At 36.8% G+C, this 19,829-nt stretch overlaps 1 protein-coding gene across 6 annotated transcripts in view; it reads right to left on the reverse strand.

The window, feature by feature from the left end:
- pcbp3 (poly(rC) binding protein 3) overlaps nucleotides 1–19,829 on the reverse strand; it is a 54,856-nt gene that overhangs the window by 17,656 nt on the left and 17,371 nt on the right. For 4 of the 6 annotated variants that reach the window (XM_028435811.1, XM_028435810.1, XM_028435809.1 and 1 more), the window contains exons 2-5: nucleotides 10,660–10,742; nucleotides 858–1,001; nucleotides 605–628; nucleotides 503–535 (exon numbers count right to left, since the gene is read on the reverse strand). In XM_028435811.1, coding sequence (XP_028291612.1) covers nucleotides 503–535; nucleotides 605–628; nucleotides 858–932 — 132 coding nt within the window. In that variant the 5' untranslated portion in view covers nucleotides 933–1,001; nucleotides 10,660–10,742. Of the gene's footprint in view, nucleotides 1–502; nucleotides 536–604; nucleotides 629–857; nucleotides 1,002–10,659; nucleotides 10,743–12,876; nucleotides 12,945–19,829 lie in introns of those variants that run through there. The other 2 variants (XM_028435806.1, XM_028435807.1) reach the window with 2 other exon arrangements.

Raw genomic sequence — 19,829 nt, forward strand, 5'->3', positions numbered from 1 at the left:
CCCCTGTGGTCACACATTGTATCAAATTTCGGTAAACAAGAGGTTTACAAAGACTTTTTTAACTTTTATTGATTTTTAGAGCAGCACAAATTATTTTGACTGAAAAAGCTACTAAATGATCCTGAATATTTCACCTCCTATAGAACTCAATGTGCTGAAGGGGCGATTTACATCATCAATGACGTCATTTCAACATGGCGGCGCACAGGCTCTATAACGGTAAACTTTTCAAAAGTTAATAAATCAAATGTGGTGCAAAATAATGCGTTTTGTTAGACATAGATCTTCTAAAAAGGACATTTCAAAGGTTTTAAGCCACATTTGGACCAAAGCTCAACATGCAAAAAATCTCAAACCTTGATAAATTTATTTGACTAAATTCTTGCAAAAAACCTCCAGTTTCATGCAGAGCAAAATCTGAGATGAAACATCTCACTGTAACACACCAAACAAACACACACAGAGAAATACACACAGTGTAGTTTCCACATGTAAAACTCACTTCCTCTCTCATCTTCTTCACTGTTTCTCCTTTCTGAGGAAAAACAACGAGAATCATCATCATCCAAATAGATTTAACACGAGACAGAAAACGGATGCTCACCTTTCCAATGATACTTCCAACTTCCTGCAGGAGAAAATAAACATATTTATCCTGTGTCACATGACCAGTTATTTTTAATCTCAATCGTCCAAAAATGCTCGAGTTGTTTTAAAACCTTCTTTTTTTCACAGACACTCCCACAGAAATCTACTAAAATAAACACAAATATTTACTTTAAAGAGAAGATCCTGATATTTATTTAGTTTAGTGATGGATTATTTGTGATGAATTAAATACAGAAAATGTAGCGTACTTTTCCGTGCATGAGGAGGCGGATGGTGAGGGTGACGTTGAGGCCGCCCTCTGATTGGACCTTGGGGGGCTCCATGCTAGAGCACCTCTGATTGGACGAGTTCACAAGTATAGCAGCACAGTGTTAATCCAGCCGGCCAATCACCTGTCAGGAAAAGAAAGGGTTAGCCACGGTTAGCGCATAATGAATACAGAAATACAGAATAACTACAAAAATACACACTATAAATACAGAAATACACATAATGAATACAGAAATACACAATAACTACAAAAATACAATAAATACAAAAATACACACAATAAATTCACAAATACACCTTACTGTCTATTCTTCCCATTCTTTTAGTTTTTATTGTTTTGTCTTTTTATTTTAGTTTTTATATTTTTGTCAACATACTGTGTATTTTCATGTTATTTTTAGAATTTCTGGGTCATTTTGTGTAATTGTGTTGTGATTTGATGTGTTTTTTGTTGTTAGTGTATTTTTTGTGATTTTTATTATTTTGTCCTTTTGTGAGATTCTGTTCTTTTGTGTTGGATTTGTTGCCATATTTAATATTTTGCAGTTGTTTTGTGTATTTTTGGATTAACTCTTAAATAACATTTAACATTTTTTTACTTTTCTGTCCAAAGTCATTTTGTGTGCTTCTACTGTTCTTTTGTGTGGTTTTTGGAGTTCTTTTGTGTAACTTTGTTGTTGTTTTGTGTGTTTTTCTGTCCCTTTTATTGAATGTTGTTATCCTCAGTCATGTGTCGTATGAAAAACTGAATTCATTAGTTTTAGAACCTCTCTCCCTGACCATCCGTGCTCCACAGTGTTAAACAACTGCATGGTTATTGAAATACTGGCTTTAGTTTCTGTCACAATTTGTAAAAACAAAGAAAAAGAAAAGAAGCTGATCGTCTCTAATTCACAGGAACCTTTAAAAGCTGTTGAGACTGATGATGTTAGCCTTTAATTACAGATGATTTTAAAAGGATGTAGTCGTTCTAAAATGGCTCAGAGCACCACGCTCTCCTCATATCTACAGCTTTTCAACGTCCAGGGACATAAATGATCTCATCAATGCCTCATTATTCAGACGAGTGTCTGTCTTTGTTTCCTGATTAGAAAAACACTTTATTTATTAGCTCGCGAGACACTGAGGGGACGTCCCCAGATGCCTTTAAACAACTAAGAATATTTTTTGAACAATTTGAGATTTTTACTTTATTTTTACAACTCCACCAAACTCACCATATTTTAACCTATTTTCATCACTTTTTATTGCCATATCTTTGCTCCTTTTAATGTATTTTTACTACATTTCTCCCATTTCTGACACTTCTACATCACATTTAAATGCATGTAATGTTCTCTAAAAAATTAGATTGGGCAACTTTTAACCAATTTTTGTGGTTTTTAAAATCAAATTTGACCACCTTTTCCATCACTGAACCCATTATATTTCTGATTAACATTTACATCTTTAGGATGACTATATTCGATGACGTAAATGATAAGAAACCATGAAAAATTTTCAACAATTTCAACCCATTTTTGCTAATTTTTACCATTTTCTGCAACTACACCAAACTTTCCACAATTTAACATATTTTCATCATATTTTCTTTCCATATTTTTGCTCCTTTCAATGTATTTTTGCTACATTTCTCCCATTTCTGACACTTCTACATCAAATTTCAATGTCTTTTCTACAATTTTTTTTTACTTCTCTTATAAACCCTTTCTACCACTTTTACACATAATGTCACATATGTTGACCCATAATTGTCACTTTTAACCTCTTTTTACCATATTTTTTGTAATGCCCAATATTTTACAATTTAAACTAATTGTTCCAATATTGACACTTTCTCTGTCTGTTTTTATCCACTCTAATTTGCAACTTTTAACCAATTTCTGTGGTTTTTAAAATCCAATTTCACCACATTTTCTACCATTTTTGGTCACTTTGAACCATTTTATTAGTGATTAAAACAAATATTTCCATCTTTAAGATGATTATAATAATAATAAAGTTCCTGGATAACAGTGGATGTTACTCAGAGCAATAAATAAATGTGATTATTATAGATGAAATAGCTAGCTTAGCGCTAACCGTAACCTCCGTCTGTTGACTTCTTTCTATCTAATGGAGCAGCTTTTAAACAGTTTAATGATCAAAGAGAGAAATAATGAGCTTCAGGGATGACAAACAGTGAGTTTAGAGCAGATTCAAACGTCTGTGTCACGGCTTTGGTCACGAGCTTCAAACACTGGAGGCTGTGGATTAAAGGAGCTTCACTGCATGGAGGAGGATGAGAGAGTTCCAGTCACTGACACATGATTAGCTCAAAGTCAGTACCGTTAGCAGGTAGCAACATCTGGAGCTATGCTAACCTCAAAATGTGAAAGATGAGGACAGAATCTTCTAGAATACCAGTTTAACAAACTCTCTCTGAACATTAAAAAACTAATTTTATTTTATTCAGTCAAAGTTTGAACAAAGCCTGTTGATATAAATGTGTTGATTGAACATGTCTCATTTTCTAATGTCATGTGAACTGGTTTTCTTGGTGTAATTATTGATCCTCGAAGCCTCATATTTCACTTGTTAAATCAAAGATTGCCAAAAATATTTGAATAATTGGGAGAATGTGGTATTTCCTAAAGGTAAAAGAATCGCTAAATCTTTATTATGCAGTGATTTATCCTTTCATTAGTTATTCTAATATTGCCTGGGCCAGTACTCGTATAACTAAAGTGCAGAAAAGAGTAGTGAGAATTATTAGTTTCTGAGCTCCAATAAGTCGTTCGTTAGCCCTGTTTCACAAACTGGGCAAACTTAAAGGGGCAGTATTATAAAAAATCACTTTATAATGGTGTTGTTACAGTAATATACATTTTCATCACATTGCAGAAACTCCTCCTCCTGACAATCCTGGCTCCTCCTACCTATATAAGAATGTGAGCTCCTCCCTCTCAAACTATCTCACAGCAAAAAAAAACACTGTGGTTTAATATAGAATATGTATTATACTTTATTGTCATATGTAAAGCTACATACACTAAATGTGTTCTCTGCAGCCATGGTGTAGCGCCCAGGGAGCAGTTCCACTTTTAGTAGCCGTTATACCGCCTCGTATCGCCTTTGACATGATCTGACATGTTTGTGACCCAATGCGACTCAGCGGTTTGACAAAATGAATGATTATCATCTTGAATGCACTATTCCTGTGCATACCAAATGTAGCAGCTCTGCTGAGTGTTTGAATCATCTGAAACAGCTGACTGACTTTGCTGCTGCTGATGTGATAAACACACATCCTGAAACAGCGTTTGTCTGACTCACAATCACAATAGCCTCTTAAATATTCATGTGTTTCACTGTAATTTTTTGGCTGAAAATCATAACAACTGTGTGGATAGCAAAAGAAAATCACCATAGTGATCAGCTGTGGTGTGAAGTCAGCATGTATAGACACGCCCACTCATGAATATACATGAAGGCCCCAAAACTGCCTGTTTTTAGAAGCGTCATTAAAGTGACTTTTCAGAGGATAAAACTCCAGAAAACAGGTGAGTTTGGGAAAATAAACCTTAAATACTGTTGTTGAGGTTTTTAGAACAAATGGAGATGAATGAAAATTAGCAAAATACTGGACCTTTAACATTTATCAAATCAACAAACTTTAAATTGCTCAATTCGTACATGGTTCATTAAATAAAACACTTCCACCATTTTTCCACCACTACATAATAATCCTACACGAACAGCTCTCAAACTCCGCCCCCGAATAGCGTAACACTACTTCTGAATTTTGAAATTTTACATTTTCCAAAGGTCCCACAATATGGAATTCTCTTCCTCCTCCAGCTGGCCTAGTGGTTCAGGACGCTGGCCTTGTAATCAGAGGGTTCCCTCACCTGGGCCATCACTGTGGGATGTTGAGCAAGTCCCTTAACCCAGAACAGCTCCCCAGGGGCCGCAAAATCGCTGCCGACTTCTCCCCACGGATGGGTTAAATGCAGAGGACAAATTTCAATGTATATGTGTAACAGCATATACAGTATACATGACGAATAAAGGCTTAAAGCCCAGTTTGATTGATTTTTGTAGTTTTTTTTTGCTTGACTTTTAATATTTGGTTTTATTTTTCAATTTTTTGCTCCATTTGCTGTCTTGAAGTTTCCTTTATTTTATCACATATGTCAAATTCATGGCCTGCGGGCCAAGTTCGGGCCGCCAGATCATCTAGTTCGGCCCACAGGAATATTTAGTTCAAAGTATGAAAGTTCGAGATAAAATATGATTTGGTGGGGGGGGCAATACTGCATTATTTACAGTGATATATTCATTTGAAAAAGCTGTCAAATTCTCACAAATTCTCCCACAGAATTCTGACAAATTACATTGCAAAATTGGAGAACATTAAAAAATGTAACCAATTGCTTAATATTCTAGATTTTGCTTGAATTTGTTTCTTTTTTTCTTTCACAAAAACATGTATTTTTCTGGTCTGGCCCTGCTCTAAAGTGTATTCATTTCTGTTATTGTCTGTCCATTGTTGATATTATGTTTTGTTGTATTTTAAACTGTAGCAAATATTTAAAAAAAAAAAAAAGAATCAGCCTATTTAAGGCCAGATGTGTCACGTCTGATCAATCAGCCCAGGTCGCTCACGCTAACCTTTGTCCGTTGTTCCTCCATCACAGAGCATTAGCTTCAGGAGCTAATGCTAACATTAGACGAGACACAACTAAATGATTACAGTTCTCTACATATTGTTGTTTATTAGTGCACATTAATACTGTTACGTCCCTCCACAGTGACATGACAGGAAATCAACCGCTTTAGTTTCAATGGAGCTAAACAAAGCTAATTATTACTGATGCATCCAACAAACAAAACTCTAAAAATACATGGCGTTATTTTTTACAGTAGACTGAAGATCGTCTACTGCAAATAGAAGGACTAATGATCCTAAAAACAGAAGTATTAGAGAGCGTTTACCTTCACGATGCTAACAGCAGGTTCTCACCATCAACACAACGAGTTTAGCTAACCAACCATTGGACAGTGACTCAGCGTGTGATGTCATGTCATGCGTGCAAACCCCAAAGATTCTCCATCTTGGCCGTGTTTGATGGTTACGCAGGCAGACATGTTGGTTTGCAGGGCGGAGCCCCTCAGGGCGGAGACAGAAAGCTTTAATACGTGTTATGGAGACGTGATTATTTCTACAGATTTAGATGAAAAGGAGGAGACATCCCTATCCCCAAAAACAGACGTGTCTGTTCACGCCCAAAATGTTCCTTTTTCCTGACCAAGGATGGCAAACCCCAGATTGTTTTATGTCCTCTAAAACACTGGCAGGGGGGTCACCAGATGCCTTCAAGACATATTGAAGAATATCTTTTTAATAATTTGAGCCCATTTTTGCTTATTTTTACCCTTTTTCTGTAACTGCACCAAACTAACCATATTTTTTTAACCTATTTTTATCACTTTTGTCGTGTTTTTGCTACATGACTCATTTCTGGAGAAGTAGGAAGTGTCTTTTCTGCACATTTTTCCTCTTTCAAGACATGTTCAGCACTTATAAACCCTTTCCACCACTTTTAACCATTATTGTCATATTTTAACTTCTTTTCATTATTATTCATTTTTATTTTTTTGCCAATTTACCACATTCACCATTTATCATGCCCATTATTTGCCAGTTTAAAAAAATTGTTACGTTATTGACACTTTGAACCCTGTTTCTTCCCACTCTAACTTAAAACTTTTAACTAATTTCTGTTGTTTTTAAAATCCCATTTCACCTCCTTTTCCACCATTTTTGGTCACTTTGAACCATTTTATTAGTGATTAAAACCAGGATTTCCATCTTTAAGATGACTATAATAATAATAATAAACGTTCCTGGATAACAGTGGATATTATTCAGATGAATAAATAAATGTGGTTATCACAGATTCATAGAACAATAGACCATCATTTTACTGACTTTATGGATGGACCCCAAAAATCTCTCCCCTTTATTCCCCCTTATAGATGGTCCTGAGGAGCAGTTTGTTCTCAAATGGACCGAATCACAACAATCAAAGCATTTTTAAAGAACCAATATTACATTTCAACACTTTTAGGACCTAATTTGACCACTTTTGCTTGTAAATCAGTGTATAATAATCACTTGTAGTTCTTAAGTTGTGAAATATTTAGTTTAACCTCATGATCAGGGTTTTCCCTTTGACTTGGATGCATTAGCTTATTTAGCACGTTTAGCTCTGCTATTCTAGAGCTTATTTAATGTATTCTTGACATTTGGCTGTTTTAGTATTTTTGATTTGGTCTTTAAATACATCTACTGAGTGATCAAAAGCTAAAAAGTGTTTTGAGCTTTGATCATAAATGTGGAGAAACCAGTGTCATTGTCAGTATAGCAGTGGCCGTTAGCAATGAAGCTATTATGTGTGTCTGTTTGGGGTTAAAACAGCATCCGGCTGAACCTTGACTTCTCCTGACAGCGTCCATAGGTTGAGTTATTATAACGACATCCTGTTCACAGTGTATGAATGCTTTGGTTATTAAAGGAGGGCAAAGAAAAGCCATCTGAGCTCCAAACCACTGCATGTTTTTAGCTAAACTTCCTGTTTCTCCAACAAGGTCAAAGCTAAGTAGATGTCAGTAGCTAACAAAGAGCCTGGCTCAGTGAAGGAGGCATATTATATCAGAAGTGTTTCAATCATGACAAAAGCTCACTTAATTCACAGGGAGATTGATTTATATCTTCATTTTAAAAATGAACAAGATGAACCAAGAGGTTAGCTTTAAAATGTAGCAAAAAATAGCAAAAGAGCATAAATGAATATCAGCAATGACACTATGACCAATGTTACTGGACAAAAGTGTATGAACTCGAGGATTATGATTATGCCCTGTGATGGACTGGCGCCCTGTCCAGGGTGTACCCCCGCCCAGCGCCCTATGAGAGCCGGAGATTGGCACCGGCAGACCCCCGCGACCCTGTTAAACGGGAATAAGCGGGTATGAAGATGGATGGATGGATGGATTATGATTAAACAATGTTTTAAGATCGGGTTAGCAAACATGTCTTAACTTGTTTAAAGGTTCCTGTAGTGAATTTTATTCATTTAGGGTTTTAATCTCTCGTCTGGACTTAAGCACTTTATTACGCGCCTGCAGTTACGCACTTCTCTCCTGTGCGTATTTCCAAAAATAGCAGCTAATGGCAGCTAACTGAAGCTAAGGCAGCTAACAGCAGCTAACTGACGCTTAGGCAGCTAACAGCAGCTGACTGAAGCGAACAACAGCTAACTGAAGCTAAGGCAGCTAACTGAAGCTAACAGCAGCTAACTGACGCCAAGGCAGCTAATGGCAGCTAAACTGAAGCCAACAGCAGCTAACTGAAGCTAGCAACAACAAACTAAAGCTAACTAAAGCAAACAGCTGAACTAATATAATCCATTTATCAATGTTTACTTAGTTTTTGGTTAATGTGGTAAAAAAAAATGTACTTAGAGCTGGATTATTCTTTCCAAAAACAGCAGCTAACTGAAGCTAACAGACACAGCAGCTAACTAAAGCTAACAGACACTAATAGCAGCTAACAGTTGCTAACAGCAGCTCATGGCAACTAAGAGCAGCTATCAGAAGCTAACGGCAGCTATCCAGATGAACTAATAAAATGTATTTATCAATGTTTCCTTAGTTTTTGGCTAATGTGGTAAATAAAATGTATTAATGGTTGGTGACAGAGGGAAACCAACATGACATTTCCTCCTAAAAACATCTCATTCTCTGTCCTCATAGATCTGGTTATGATGACACCAACTTTTTCCATCAAACCTTCCTCAATAATCCAGAATGCAGAAAGTGACAGAATGTTAGAAAACATTCATCCATGGGTTATTTTTGAGTGGCATTTTATCAAAGGTGACCACACACACACACACACGCACACACATACACACACACACACACACACACACACACACGCACACACGCACACGCACGCACGCACGCACGCACGCACACACACGCGCACGCACGCGCACACACGCACACGCACACGCACACACACACACACACACACACACACACACACACACACACACACACACACACACACACACACACACACACACACACACTAAAGTGCTGCTAACGCTAAACCATAACAACATCTAACAGCCTCCAGGAATGAGCTGCATCTTTTTAAAGCTACTTAAATTCAAACATTTAATTGCGAGACACTGGGAGTGGGTCCCCAGATGCCTTCAAGAAACTAAGAATATTTTCTGAACAATTTGAGCCAATTTTTGCTATTTTTAGCCTTTTTCTACAACTCCACCAAACTCACCATATTTTAACCTATTTTCATAATTTTTTCTTGTTATATTTTTGCTCCTTTTATTGTATTTTTGCCATACATTTCTCCCATTTCTGACACTTTTACATCACATTTCAATGACTTTTCTGCACATATGTTGACCCATTATTGTCACTTTTAACCAATGCCAATTTACCCACATTTGCCAGTTTTTGGTCACTTTGAACCCATTTTATTTGTGATTAAAACAAGGATTTCTGTCTTTAAGATGACTATAATAATAATAAACGTTCCTGGATAACAGTGGATATTATTCAGATGAATAAATAAATGTAATTATCACAGATTCATAGAACAATGGACCATCATTTTACATTTGAAGCTGAACAGTTAAACTTTGTAACAGAAGCATCTTTGAAGGCATTTATATCAACTTTAAAGGTGCAGTCTGCAACTCTTAAAAAAGTAACTTTTTGTCATATTTGCTAAAGCTGTCACTATGTAAGAACAGCTTTACATTAAACTAGTAGTTTGTGTGAAAAACCAGGCTCATTGAGCCCCGCCCCCTGCTGCTCCTGCAGCCTTTGGCAGATTGCACCGCGACCGAGCAAAAAGAACCAATCAGAGCCTGTGTTTGATGGACTGTCTGACAGCTGTTGCTCACAGCCCTTTTCCTGGAGCTATAGTGCCGTCTTTTTTACAGTGTATGGTCTGCTGCTGCTGAGGTGTGTGCACATAGAGAGAGAAGCGCTGTAGTAATTTGCTTTTAACAGAGCATGTTATATTATTGTGATGTTGCTGTCTGGCTAACGTTAGCTTGTTAGCTCCTCTGAGGGAGGGACTTTGGAAAGTTTGGAGGCAGGACAACAGGGCAGCAGCGGGGGGCGGGGGGATCTGAAAGTTATTCTGACTTAATAAATCTTAAACTTCACTCACAGGAGTTTTAATTGTAAACATTAAAAGCTTTTAATTGTTTTGTGCGTGAGGAGTTCAGGTGAGTAAAATAAATGAAAGAAAGCACTGATGTAGTTAGTTACAGAGTTAAGAAGTAATTATATCTCTGAGTAAATCATGTGACGTTTTGCAGCTGACAGCTGCTAAAATACTCACGTCTGATTGGATCAGGTCAAACTAAATAAAACTAGTGATAATTTATTCATGCTATAATTAACACAATAATCTGAGTTATGATGAGAAAGATGTCGTTTGTAATTCTGTGGTGAAAATGTTTCTATTTTCCTGAAAAAAATTCTCTGATAAGATTTTAAACTGCTTTCAATTCATGTGCAATACTTTCTTTTTTCTTTTCTTCTAATACTAATTATGAATGAGTGATTCAGACCTCAGGACAACAAAACACACACACACACACACACACACACACACACACACACACACACACACACACACACACACACACACACACACACACACACACACACACACACACACTGTCTGACCTGAGCAGGATCCCAGCCGTCCTCTTGGTCATGTGACCCGTGGCTCGCGGCCCTCCTTCCTGCAGAGTTTGTGCGTCCGTCAGCTGTGAAACACACACACACACACACACACACACACACACACACACACACACACACACACAGCAGGGGTGTCAAACTCGTTTTATTTCAGGGGCCAAATACGGAGCAGTTTATTCTCTCGTGGGCCACAGATTTTATGCTGGAAAACATTATTGTTCCTATAGTTTACATTTCTACGTTTACATAAAATACTAAATATGTAAGAAACCAATAATATCTAATCAATAAGTGACAGATATTAGTCCCAACACGATCTACACTTTACATTTCCGTGATCTTGTGACCGATTTCTATTTCATTAAATGAAATATTATGGAATAATTTGAGGAAAATGTAAAGATTTTGTAAGAATTCATGTGATACAAGCACCTGCACATATTGTTGTTTTATTTACACAATGATTTATGTTTTGTCTGTCATTTTTCATTTCTCCTGTGGGCCAAATTGGATGCTCCAATGGGCCAGACCAATTATGTTAATGTAATGCTAGTTAATGTTATTGCTCGGTTAATATTAATGCTAGCAATTGCTAATTATAAGTTAATACTAATGTTAACTCATGTTAGCTAATGTTAATGATAGGCTAATGTTAGCTAATACTAACAGGGAATACTTGGCTAATACTAGCAAATGTTAATGTTAGCAAATGCTATTGTTAATGCTTGGTTAATGCGAATTCTAGCAAATGTTAATGATAGGCTAATGCTAGTTAATACTGACAGGAAATGCTAGGTTAATGCTAATGCTAGCAAATGCTGTTGTTAATGCTAGATTAATGCTAATTTTAGCAAATGGTAATGATAGGCTAATGCTTGCTAGCAACTAACGGAATGCTAGGTTAATGCTAATGCTAGCTAATATTAACAGGGAATGCGAGGTTAATGCTAATGCTTGCAAATGTTAATGCTAGACTAATGCTAATGTTACCTAATGCTAGTTAATGCTAATGATTGGCTAATGATAGCTGATGCTAATAGTAATGCTAGGCTAATGCTAATGCAGTATTTCATGACGCGGGCTAGCACCTGCACCCTCACTTGCATTTTCTTCTGGAAATGTAAATATTCTAGTTATTATTTCTCAACAGGAGGTAAAAGTCTGAGACAATCTTCACAATAGGTCTACGTTGTTAATGACATTACATTATTATGTTCATTAAGTGTACAGGAGTAGGAGGTACATGGTTCAGGTTAAATATCTGAAGGGGTACGGGACTGTGAAAAGTTTGGGAACCACTGCTCTAGCAGAGCCACACAGGAGCTAGTACGATGCTAACAGCTAGCTTAATGACTGGTTAGCTAACTAAAGGCATCAGGGTCTTGTTTATTGATTAAGTCTCTTTGTTTCATGTGGATAAAAATAGTTGTGAAGTGAAGGAGATGTGAAGAAAAAAGCAAAAGTGACAATTTTTCAAAATAAAATGACTGAAACATACATTAAAAAAATGACATAAATTCCATTATTTAAACATTTTTTTATTCTTTCTTTGCAGCCTGGGACCAAAGAGTTGAGGACCACGGTGCTAAGCTAAGCTAAGGTAAGCTAATAGCTAATAGTTGCTCAGTATTCAGACAAAGTCACAGGCTGTGTTTGAAATGGCACACGAACACAGCGGTTCTCAACCTGGGGTCAGGACCCCATTTGGGTTTGCGAGACACTGGGAGGGGTCCCCAGATGCCTTCAAGAAACTAAGAATATTTTCGGAAAAAAAATTTGAGCCAATTTTTGGTACTTTTTCTACAACTACATTAAACATCAACTTCATCACTTTTTCTTCACATATTTTTGCTCCTTTAATGTATTTTTACTACATTTCTCCCATTTCTGACACTTCTACATCACATTTTTTCCACTTTCCAGACATGTTCAGCACTTATAAACCCTTTCTACCACCTAATGTCACATATTTTGATCCATTATTGTCACTTTTTACATCGTTTCACCATATTTCATAATTATTTTTTGCCAATTCAACCACATTCATCATTTGTTATGTCCAACTATCTGTTCCTACTTTTTAAATTACATTTGCCTATTTCTGACATTTTTAAGCCATTTCATTAATTTAATCATTCATTCATTTAATCATTCATTCATTCATTCATTGTTGATGATAATACAGATGTTCATACTCACACTGGTCAGATTAATTATGATTTATTGGTTCAGGAGAATCTGGAAGAGAGTTTAGTGACGTGATGGAATCAGATGAATGTTTATTGATCACTGATCACTGATCATTGATGAAAGTGAAAGGAAAGGTGAAGCCTGATTCAGTCACATGTGCAGTTACAGCGCCCTCTAGCGCCTCCTCAGTGCGCATGTCTGTGTCTTTACTTTCTAAGCAGTGACTGCCCTCTGCTGGTCATTTATCTCAATAACACCTTCAGTTCAGACTAAACTGGGACTAAAACTCAATCCATCCTCTACATTATCAGAGACACCTTATATAAGCTGTTATTAAGTCACTGATTCTCAACATGTGGCTCTTTATGGTTTCATTTCAATTATTATTTCCCCAGAAAATCCTAAAAGAGGGAAACTTTTTAACCCTTTTTACCTATTTTTCTTTGGCCATTCTGGAAAAAATAAATAAATAAATACACTTTTTTTCAGATTTAGCTTAATATCCCATTTCTCTGTATTTTGTTCATTATTGCAAACCCTTTTTGCCACTTTTATATCATTTTTGTTATTTCTTTCACCATTTTTTGCCACTTTTCATCCAAATAAACTAACTTTTGCCCAATAAATACTATTTTTTTCAGTTTTTCTCTAAAGTCTGTCTCTTTTTGTTCCACATTTTTGCCCATTTTCACTATTGTTTGCCGCATTTTGCTCATTTAAGCTACTTTAGCCATTACATACCACCAGGTTCCTCCTGTCCATTTTTTCCTGACTGTTAAAGTTAGCAAACAGGCCCCGCCCCCAGCCTGACTCATGTAGTGATTGACAGCACTGTCAGCCCTTGATTGATTGACAAATGTTGAACCAATAATATGTGTCGATGGCCACGACTATCCAATGATGAGTGACTGCTGTAATGTGTTAAAGTGCTCTTTGTTTGTGTTAATGTATGCAGGCTGAGAGCTTTACACACACACACACACACACACACACACACACACACACACACACACACACACACACACACACACACACACACACACACACACACACACACACACTTTAATCCTTCCTTCTCTTGGGTTTTGGGGGGAGGTGTTGGGGTCTCTGGAGGTAAAACTCTATTACTGAACAGTATGGAAGCCCCCCCCCCCCCCCCCCCCTCGTGTGCTCTCTCCTCTGACAATATTAATGTTTAATGATATCTAAAAAGAGCCTAATTCATACCCTCACAAATATCAGCTCAGATTAGAAATGTGACCCCGTCTGCTCAAGGACTCACCCCCCACAACGCCCCCTAATGCCCGCCCCCCAACACCTCCCTAATGCCCCCCACCCTCAGCCAATATATTTCTATCAAACAATCCGTGGCTCATTGTCCACATTCAGGTCATTTCTTTAATAACGAGACCCTGAATCATGACAGATAAACTTTAAATTAACTTCATATTTGAGATTTACTTTATAGTTTGTTTCAGTTTATCAGTCTTTGAAGTTTATTGGTGTTTACGTGTCTGTCAGGGTTGGGGTCATTTACATTTTTCAGTTACAATTACCCATGTTCAATTACAATTCCATTACAATTACAGTGACCAGCATTTTTTCCCAATTACAATTAAATCACATATATTTTTTATTTTCAGAAAGTCAATCACAGTTATGTTCTCAATGCTAACAGGTCCTAAATCAGCTGTAAAATACACTAAAAAACTAATTTATATATCATATCATTTAATTCCTATCTGTTGATTACTTAGTTAGGTTTGATAATCAATGATAATATAGGTTTTAGTATTTATGGTGTGGACGTATGAGCCTTCTTTTTTGTCACTATGCCACTATATTTATATTATTTTTAAATAAGGATTTAGAGAATAATGCAGTAAGTTAGTGTGGAATGACCTACTTTAAGGAGTGAAACTGTAGAAACACATTCATCTCCACCAAAGTCTATTAAAAAATCAGAGACTTTATTTGAGGAATGTGAATACTGAGAGATGTTTTCATCTGCCAAAGGCTGTGTCCTAATATTCCCTCCTATCTCCTTTCCTTTCCACTTTTCCTTTACCCTGGAAGTGTTTAAGTTGTGGCCATGATAAGGACCGTTCCAGTTCTCTAAAAGCTGAGGAAAGGAGGCTCAATGCTTCCTTTATAACCTCCTTTAGCCTAGGAAACACTGATACATCCTTTACCAAAGGACACCACATAATGATGACCCACAATTCATTGCAGCGACAACATTTAAAAGGACACACACACCTGAGCGCTCACGGAAACTCACGATGACCAGAGACGGAGATTATGTAAATTATCAAAGCAATAATATGCCTCGAACAACTTTAAATAATCTAAAACCCATATTTTATTATATGTAATACATATTATCACATTATAACTGACATCAGAGACATTTTTAGCCACATTGTTTTATTCAACATCATTTATATTAGTGAGTGGAAGGTGAGTGTGAGCCTCTTGTCCTTTGATTTACATTCAAACATTTATGACATTATATCAGTGGAAAATGTTATAAATACGCTTTTAGTCCATTTTCAGAAATGTGTTATTACGTCACCTAGTGGAAGTGCGTCAAAACAAACGTGATGACCTTTTCCTAACACCTTTCCTTAACCCCGTGATGTCATTCAAGGGGTTAAGTAAAAGTAGATAGGGAAGGAGATAGGAGGGACTATTGAGACGCAGACAAAGTCTCCAGAACAGCAGGAAGTGTGACTACGTCTGTCGATATTCACATCACGTGATAAAGAGTCACTGGAGGAGTCTGAAAATGTGTAGATGTTGTAAGTACATGGTAGACTCTCCAGTTTCAGCACCGGACAGCTCCTTCAACGCCCCCTAGGGACAGAAGAGTCCCGCCCACAGCATGTTTTATCATCCTGATGTGTAGCAGAAAACCATCAACACCATCAGACACAACATCTGTAATGTCTAACGCTAAAGTAACTGTAACCAGAATAAGTTGCTGGAATCATTGGTTTGTGGCCCACAAAGGTTGGAGACCACTGAACTACTGTATATATGCTGAGACTAGTGCTGTCCATAGATTAAAAAAGGCCTTATTTATTAATTATGCTCTGTAATTCATTAATAATTAATCTCTTTTAATCTCACCTAAAAATTGCTGAGAAACTCTCTCAACTTATTTTCATTTAAATGAATGACATTATTGTGGCAGATCAAAAGAATGATATACAGTATAACAGTGTCTTTATAAAGTCATGTAACACATTTCTATTCCTAAATAAATTACACCTTTAGTTTAATACTGATGTGTACTTCAGTCAATCTACAAATAATAGAAAATATAAATTAAATAAACGACTAGGTCCATATGTAGCTATAAGTTAGCATATCATAAACAGTAAGAACACTTTACTGATCAGTACAATTATTGAACACCAAACTTTTTGCCTTTTCTCTCCTTCAGAAAATGATCATTTATCACTGACTTTGTTCATTTGTCACTCATGGATTTATTATTGGTTCTGAACCCTGTCTGAGTGTCAGTGTGGATTGGAGACACTGTCTGCTCCACTAGGACCATTGTCCCTGCTAGCTGCTACATGTTAGCATTGAGGTGATAGCTGCTACATGTTAGCATTGAGGTGATAGCTGCTACATGTTAGCATTGAGGTGATAGCTGCTACATGTTAGCATTGAGGTGATAGCTGCTACATGTTAGCATTGAGGTGATAGCTGCTACATGTTAGCATTGAGGTGATAGCTGCTACATGTTTAGCATTGAGGTGATAGATGCTACATGTTTAGCATTGAGGTGATAGATGCTACATGTTAGCATTGAGGTGATAGCTGTTACATGGTTAGCATTGAGGTGATAGGTGCTACATGTTAGCATTGATGTGCTAGCTGCTACATGTTAGCATTGAGGTGATAGCTGCTACATGTTAGCATTGAGGTGATAGCTGTTACATGGTTAGCTTTGAGGTGATAGATGCTACATGTTAGCATTGATGTGCTAGCTGCTGCATGTTAGCATTGAGGTGATAGCTGCTACATGTTTAGCATTAAGATGCTAGCTGCTACATAGTTAGCATTGAGGTGCTAGCTGTTACATGGTTAGCATTGAGGTGATAGATGCTACATGTTAGCATTGAGGTGATAGCTGCTACATGTTAGCATTGAGGTGATAGCTGCTACATGTTAGCATTGAGGTGATAGCTGCTACATGTTAGCATTGAGGTGATAGATGCTACATGTTGATCCACAAACTCTTTCTCTAACAATTTACAGAAGACTCAGATGTTAGTAAGTGTAGCAAACTTCTGGACGTCAAATCTGAAGTGATCTCACCGTGCGTTTGTTTTGGTGCATTTCTGTCGTGTATAAATATGAAACAGAAATATGTAATATGAAAGAGAAATATGAAAGTTTTGAAAATCTGAGGCTTTTTTAATCCTACAGTGACAGCAGGTTTTTATTGACTTTGATCTTTGGAGTTTTTCTCCACACGGACTCAGTCTGCTGATGTGTGCTACTGTGATTCTAAAGAGTTCTAATGCTGCAGTATTTAGGAGCACACACACACACACACACACACACACACACAGACACACACACACACATGAATACACATCTTTCCAAGGACACAAACAAACACACAGAAATGCTTATCGTGCACACGCTCAGAGGTTTTGCAGCACTAAGTGGTCACTTTAAAAAAGGCTGAGCACACACACACACACACACACACACACACTGACTGGTCCTGGTCTTTTGTGCAGTAGGATGAGTGTTGTTATTGTGTATATTGAGGAGTGTGTGTGCACTGACACTAACACATCACACATGGAAACCAAAGCTCTGCACAAATGACCTAAAACCGTGAGTTTAAGCTGATCTTTTATCTGTGTTAAGTTACAGTAAGTTTGGGTTTAAGACTGGGGTTTAGACTCAGCATCAGAAACCGATGGTGACAAAGTCTTTGACCAGCGATGAGTAAAGTGTTAGTAAAGTGACAAAAAATGAGTAACAGGTGACATGAAATGGTGCAAAAGGCAAAAATGTGGCAAGGAAAGAGTAAAAAGTGACTAAAATGGGCCAAAAACAGACAAGAGTGGCAAAAAATTGACTAAAAAAGAGGAAACATGTGGAATGTAATAGAAAAAGTGCAAAATGTGGCTCATTGGGATGAAAAGTGGCAAAAAAAATGGTTAAAAAAGACAACAAACAGAATGCCAGGGCTAAATTTTTGACCCAGTCCACCCCTGCCAACAGCTGTATGGTAGATCTCAGAGGTATCGTGGGAACCAGAGAGACATTATTATTATTAAATGATCAGTTAAAACAAACAGCTGATGTAAAGGAACTCCTCTGTGTTTGCTCTGCTGAATGTGTCCATTTGGAGGAGCCACGTGCACACAAAGCATCAGGAGTATCAATATCAATATCAATATCAATATCAGTATCAATATCAGTATCAATATCAGTATCAATATCAATATCACTATCAATATCAATATCAGTATCACTATCAGTATCAATATCACTATCAATATCAATATCAATATCAATATCAATATCAGTATCACTATCAGTATCAATATCACTATCAATATCAATATCAATATCAATATCAATATCAATATCAGTATCAGTATCAGTATCACTATCACTATCAGTATCAGTATCAATATCACTATCAATATCAATATCAGTATCAATATCAATATCAATATCAGTATCAATATCAGTATCAATATCACTATCAGTGTCGTAAAGAGAAACTACAGAGTTTACAATGATTCAATCACAATAAAAACCAACAAGCATCTAAACACATAATGTAATATTTACATTAAATCTGACATAAAGCTGAACTCCGTGGAGCTCAGAACCAGAGCAGCTGGTTTTATCCTGACTCATACGTTTAGTTTCTGCAGATATATAAAAAAAGTGCAGCTGGATTAAAAGTGATAAATGAGCAGCTGTAAAGTGTTGAGCTGATTGTTCTCCTTCACTCCAACATATACACACATAACGTGGCCTGATTTCTCCCCAAGGAGCTAAAATACACATTTAATAATGCTGAACTAACATTTTCCCACGGTTTCTCATGTAATAAAATGTAGACATTGCTAAAAGGATTGAGACGCGTTCTTCTGTCATTCTGTGAATGTTTGTTGTTGTGTTGCTTGTTTTGAGGCATTTTGTGCATTTCTGTAGTCATAGTGTGTATTTGTGTGTGTCATTTTGCATTTTTTGCAGTAATTTTTGTGTATTTCTGTTGTTGTTTTGCATGTTTGATATTACTGTGGGTTTGTGGAGTAAGTTTTGTGTACTTTTGTCCTTTTCTGTGATTTTGATTATTTTTTTAAGTCCTTCTGTGCATTTTTGTTGTTTTTTTTAATCATTTTGAGTAATCTTGTGTATTAATGTTGTCGATTTGTTCATTTTTGTCATAGTTTTGTGTGTATTTGGAGTATTTTGTCTGTTTCTCTTGTCTTTTACTGTATTTTCCTGCAATGTTGTAATTCTTTGTATTTTTAATGTATTCTTGGTTTTGTTTTGTGTATTTTTCTGTCATTTTGTACGTTTACCTGGGACGCCAGTTTCCTTTATCAGATGTAAATCATCAATGAGAGAAACTAGAATTAGCTGGAGGTAAAAACAGGAACCCATATATTGCATTTCTATACTTTCTTGCACATGTAGATTTCTCTGAGTTGTTTAATCTCTTCTTTGTGCTGATTTCAAGCACACGGAGAATATAATCCTTCAAAGAGCTCCGTGTGACTCTAAGCTGAAGATGTCAAACGTTCCTCTACGGCGCAGCAGAAACACACACCAGAGCTGACGATATGTTGACTCCTGGATGGAGACGTTCTCATATCAAAGGAGGATGATTGGTCGCTGCCTTTGATGTTTAGCTTTGTGCGTTAGCGTCGCCAGTTCAAGGTGGCAAAAGGTCGCCTGAGCGGAGC

The sequence above is a fragment of the Gouania willdenowi genome, chromosome 21 (assembly GCF_900634775.1).
Source record: "Gouania willdenowi chromosome 21, fGouWil2.1, whole genome shotgun sequence".
Lineage (NCBI taxonomy): Eukaryota > Metazoa > Chordata > Actinopteri > Blenniiformes > Gobiesocidae > Gouania > Gouania willdenowi.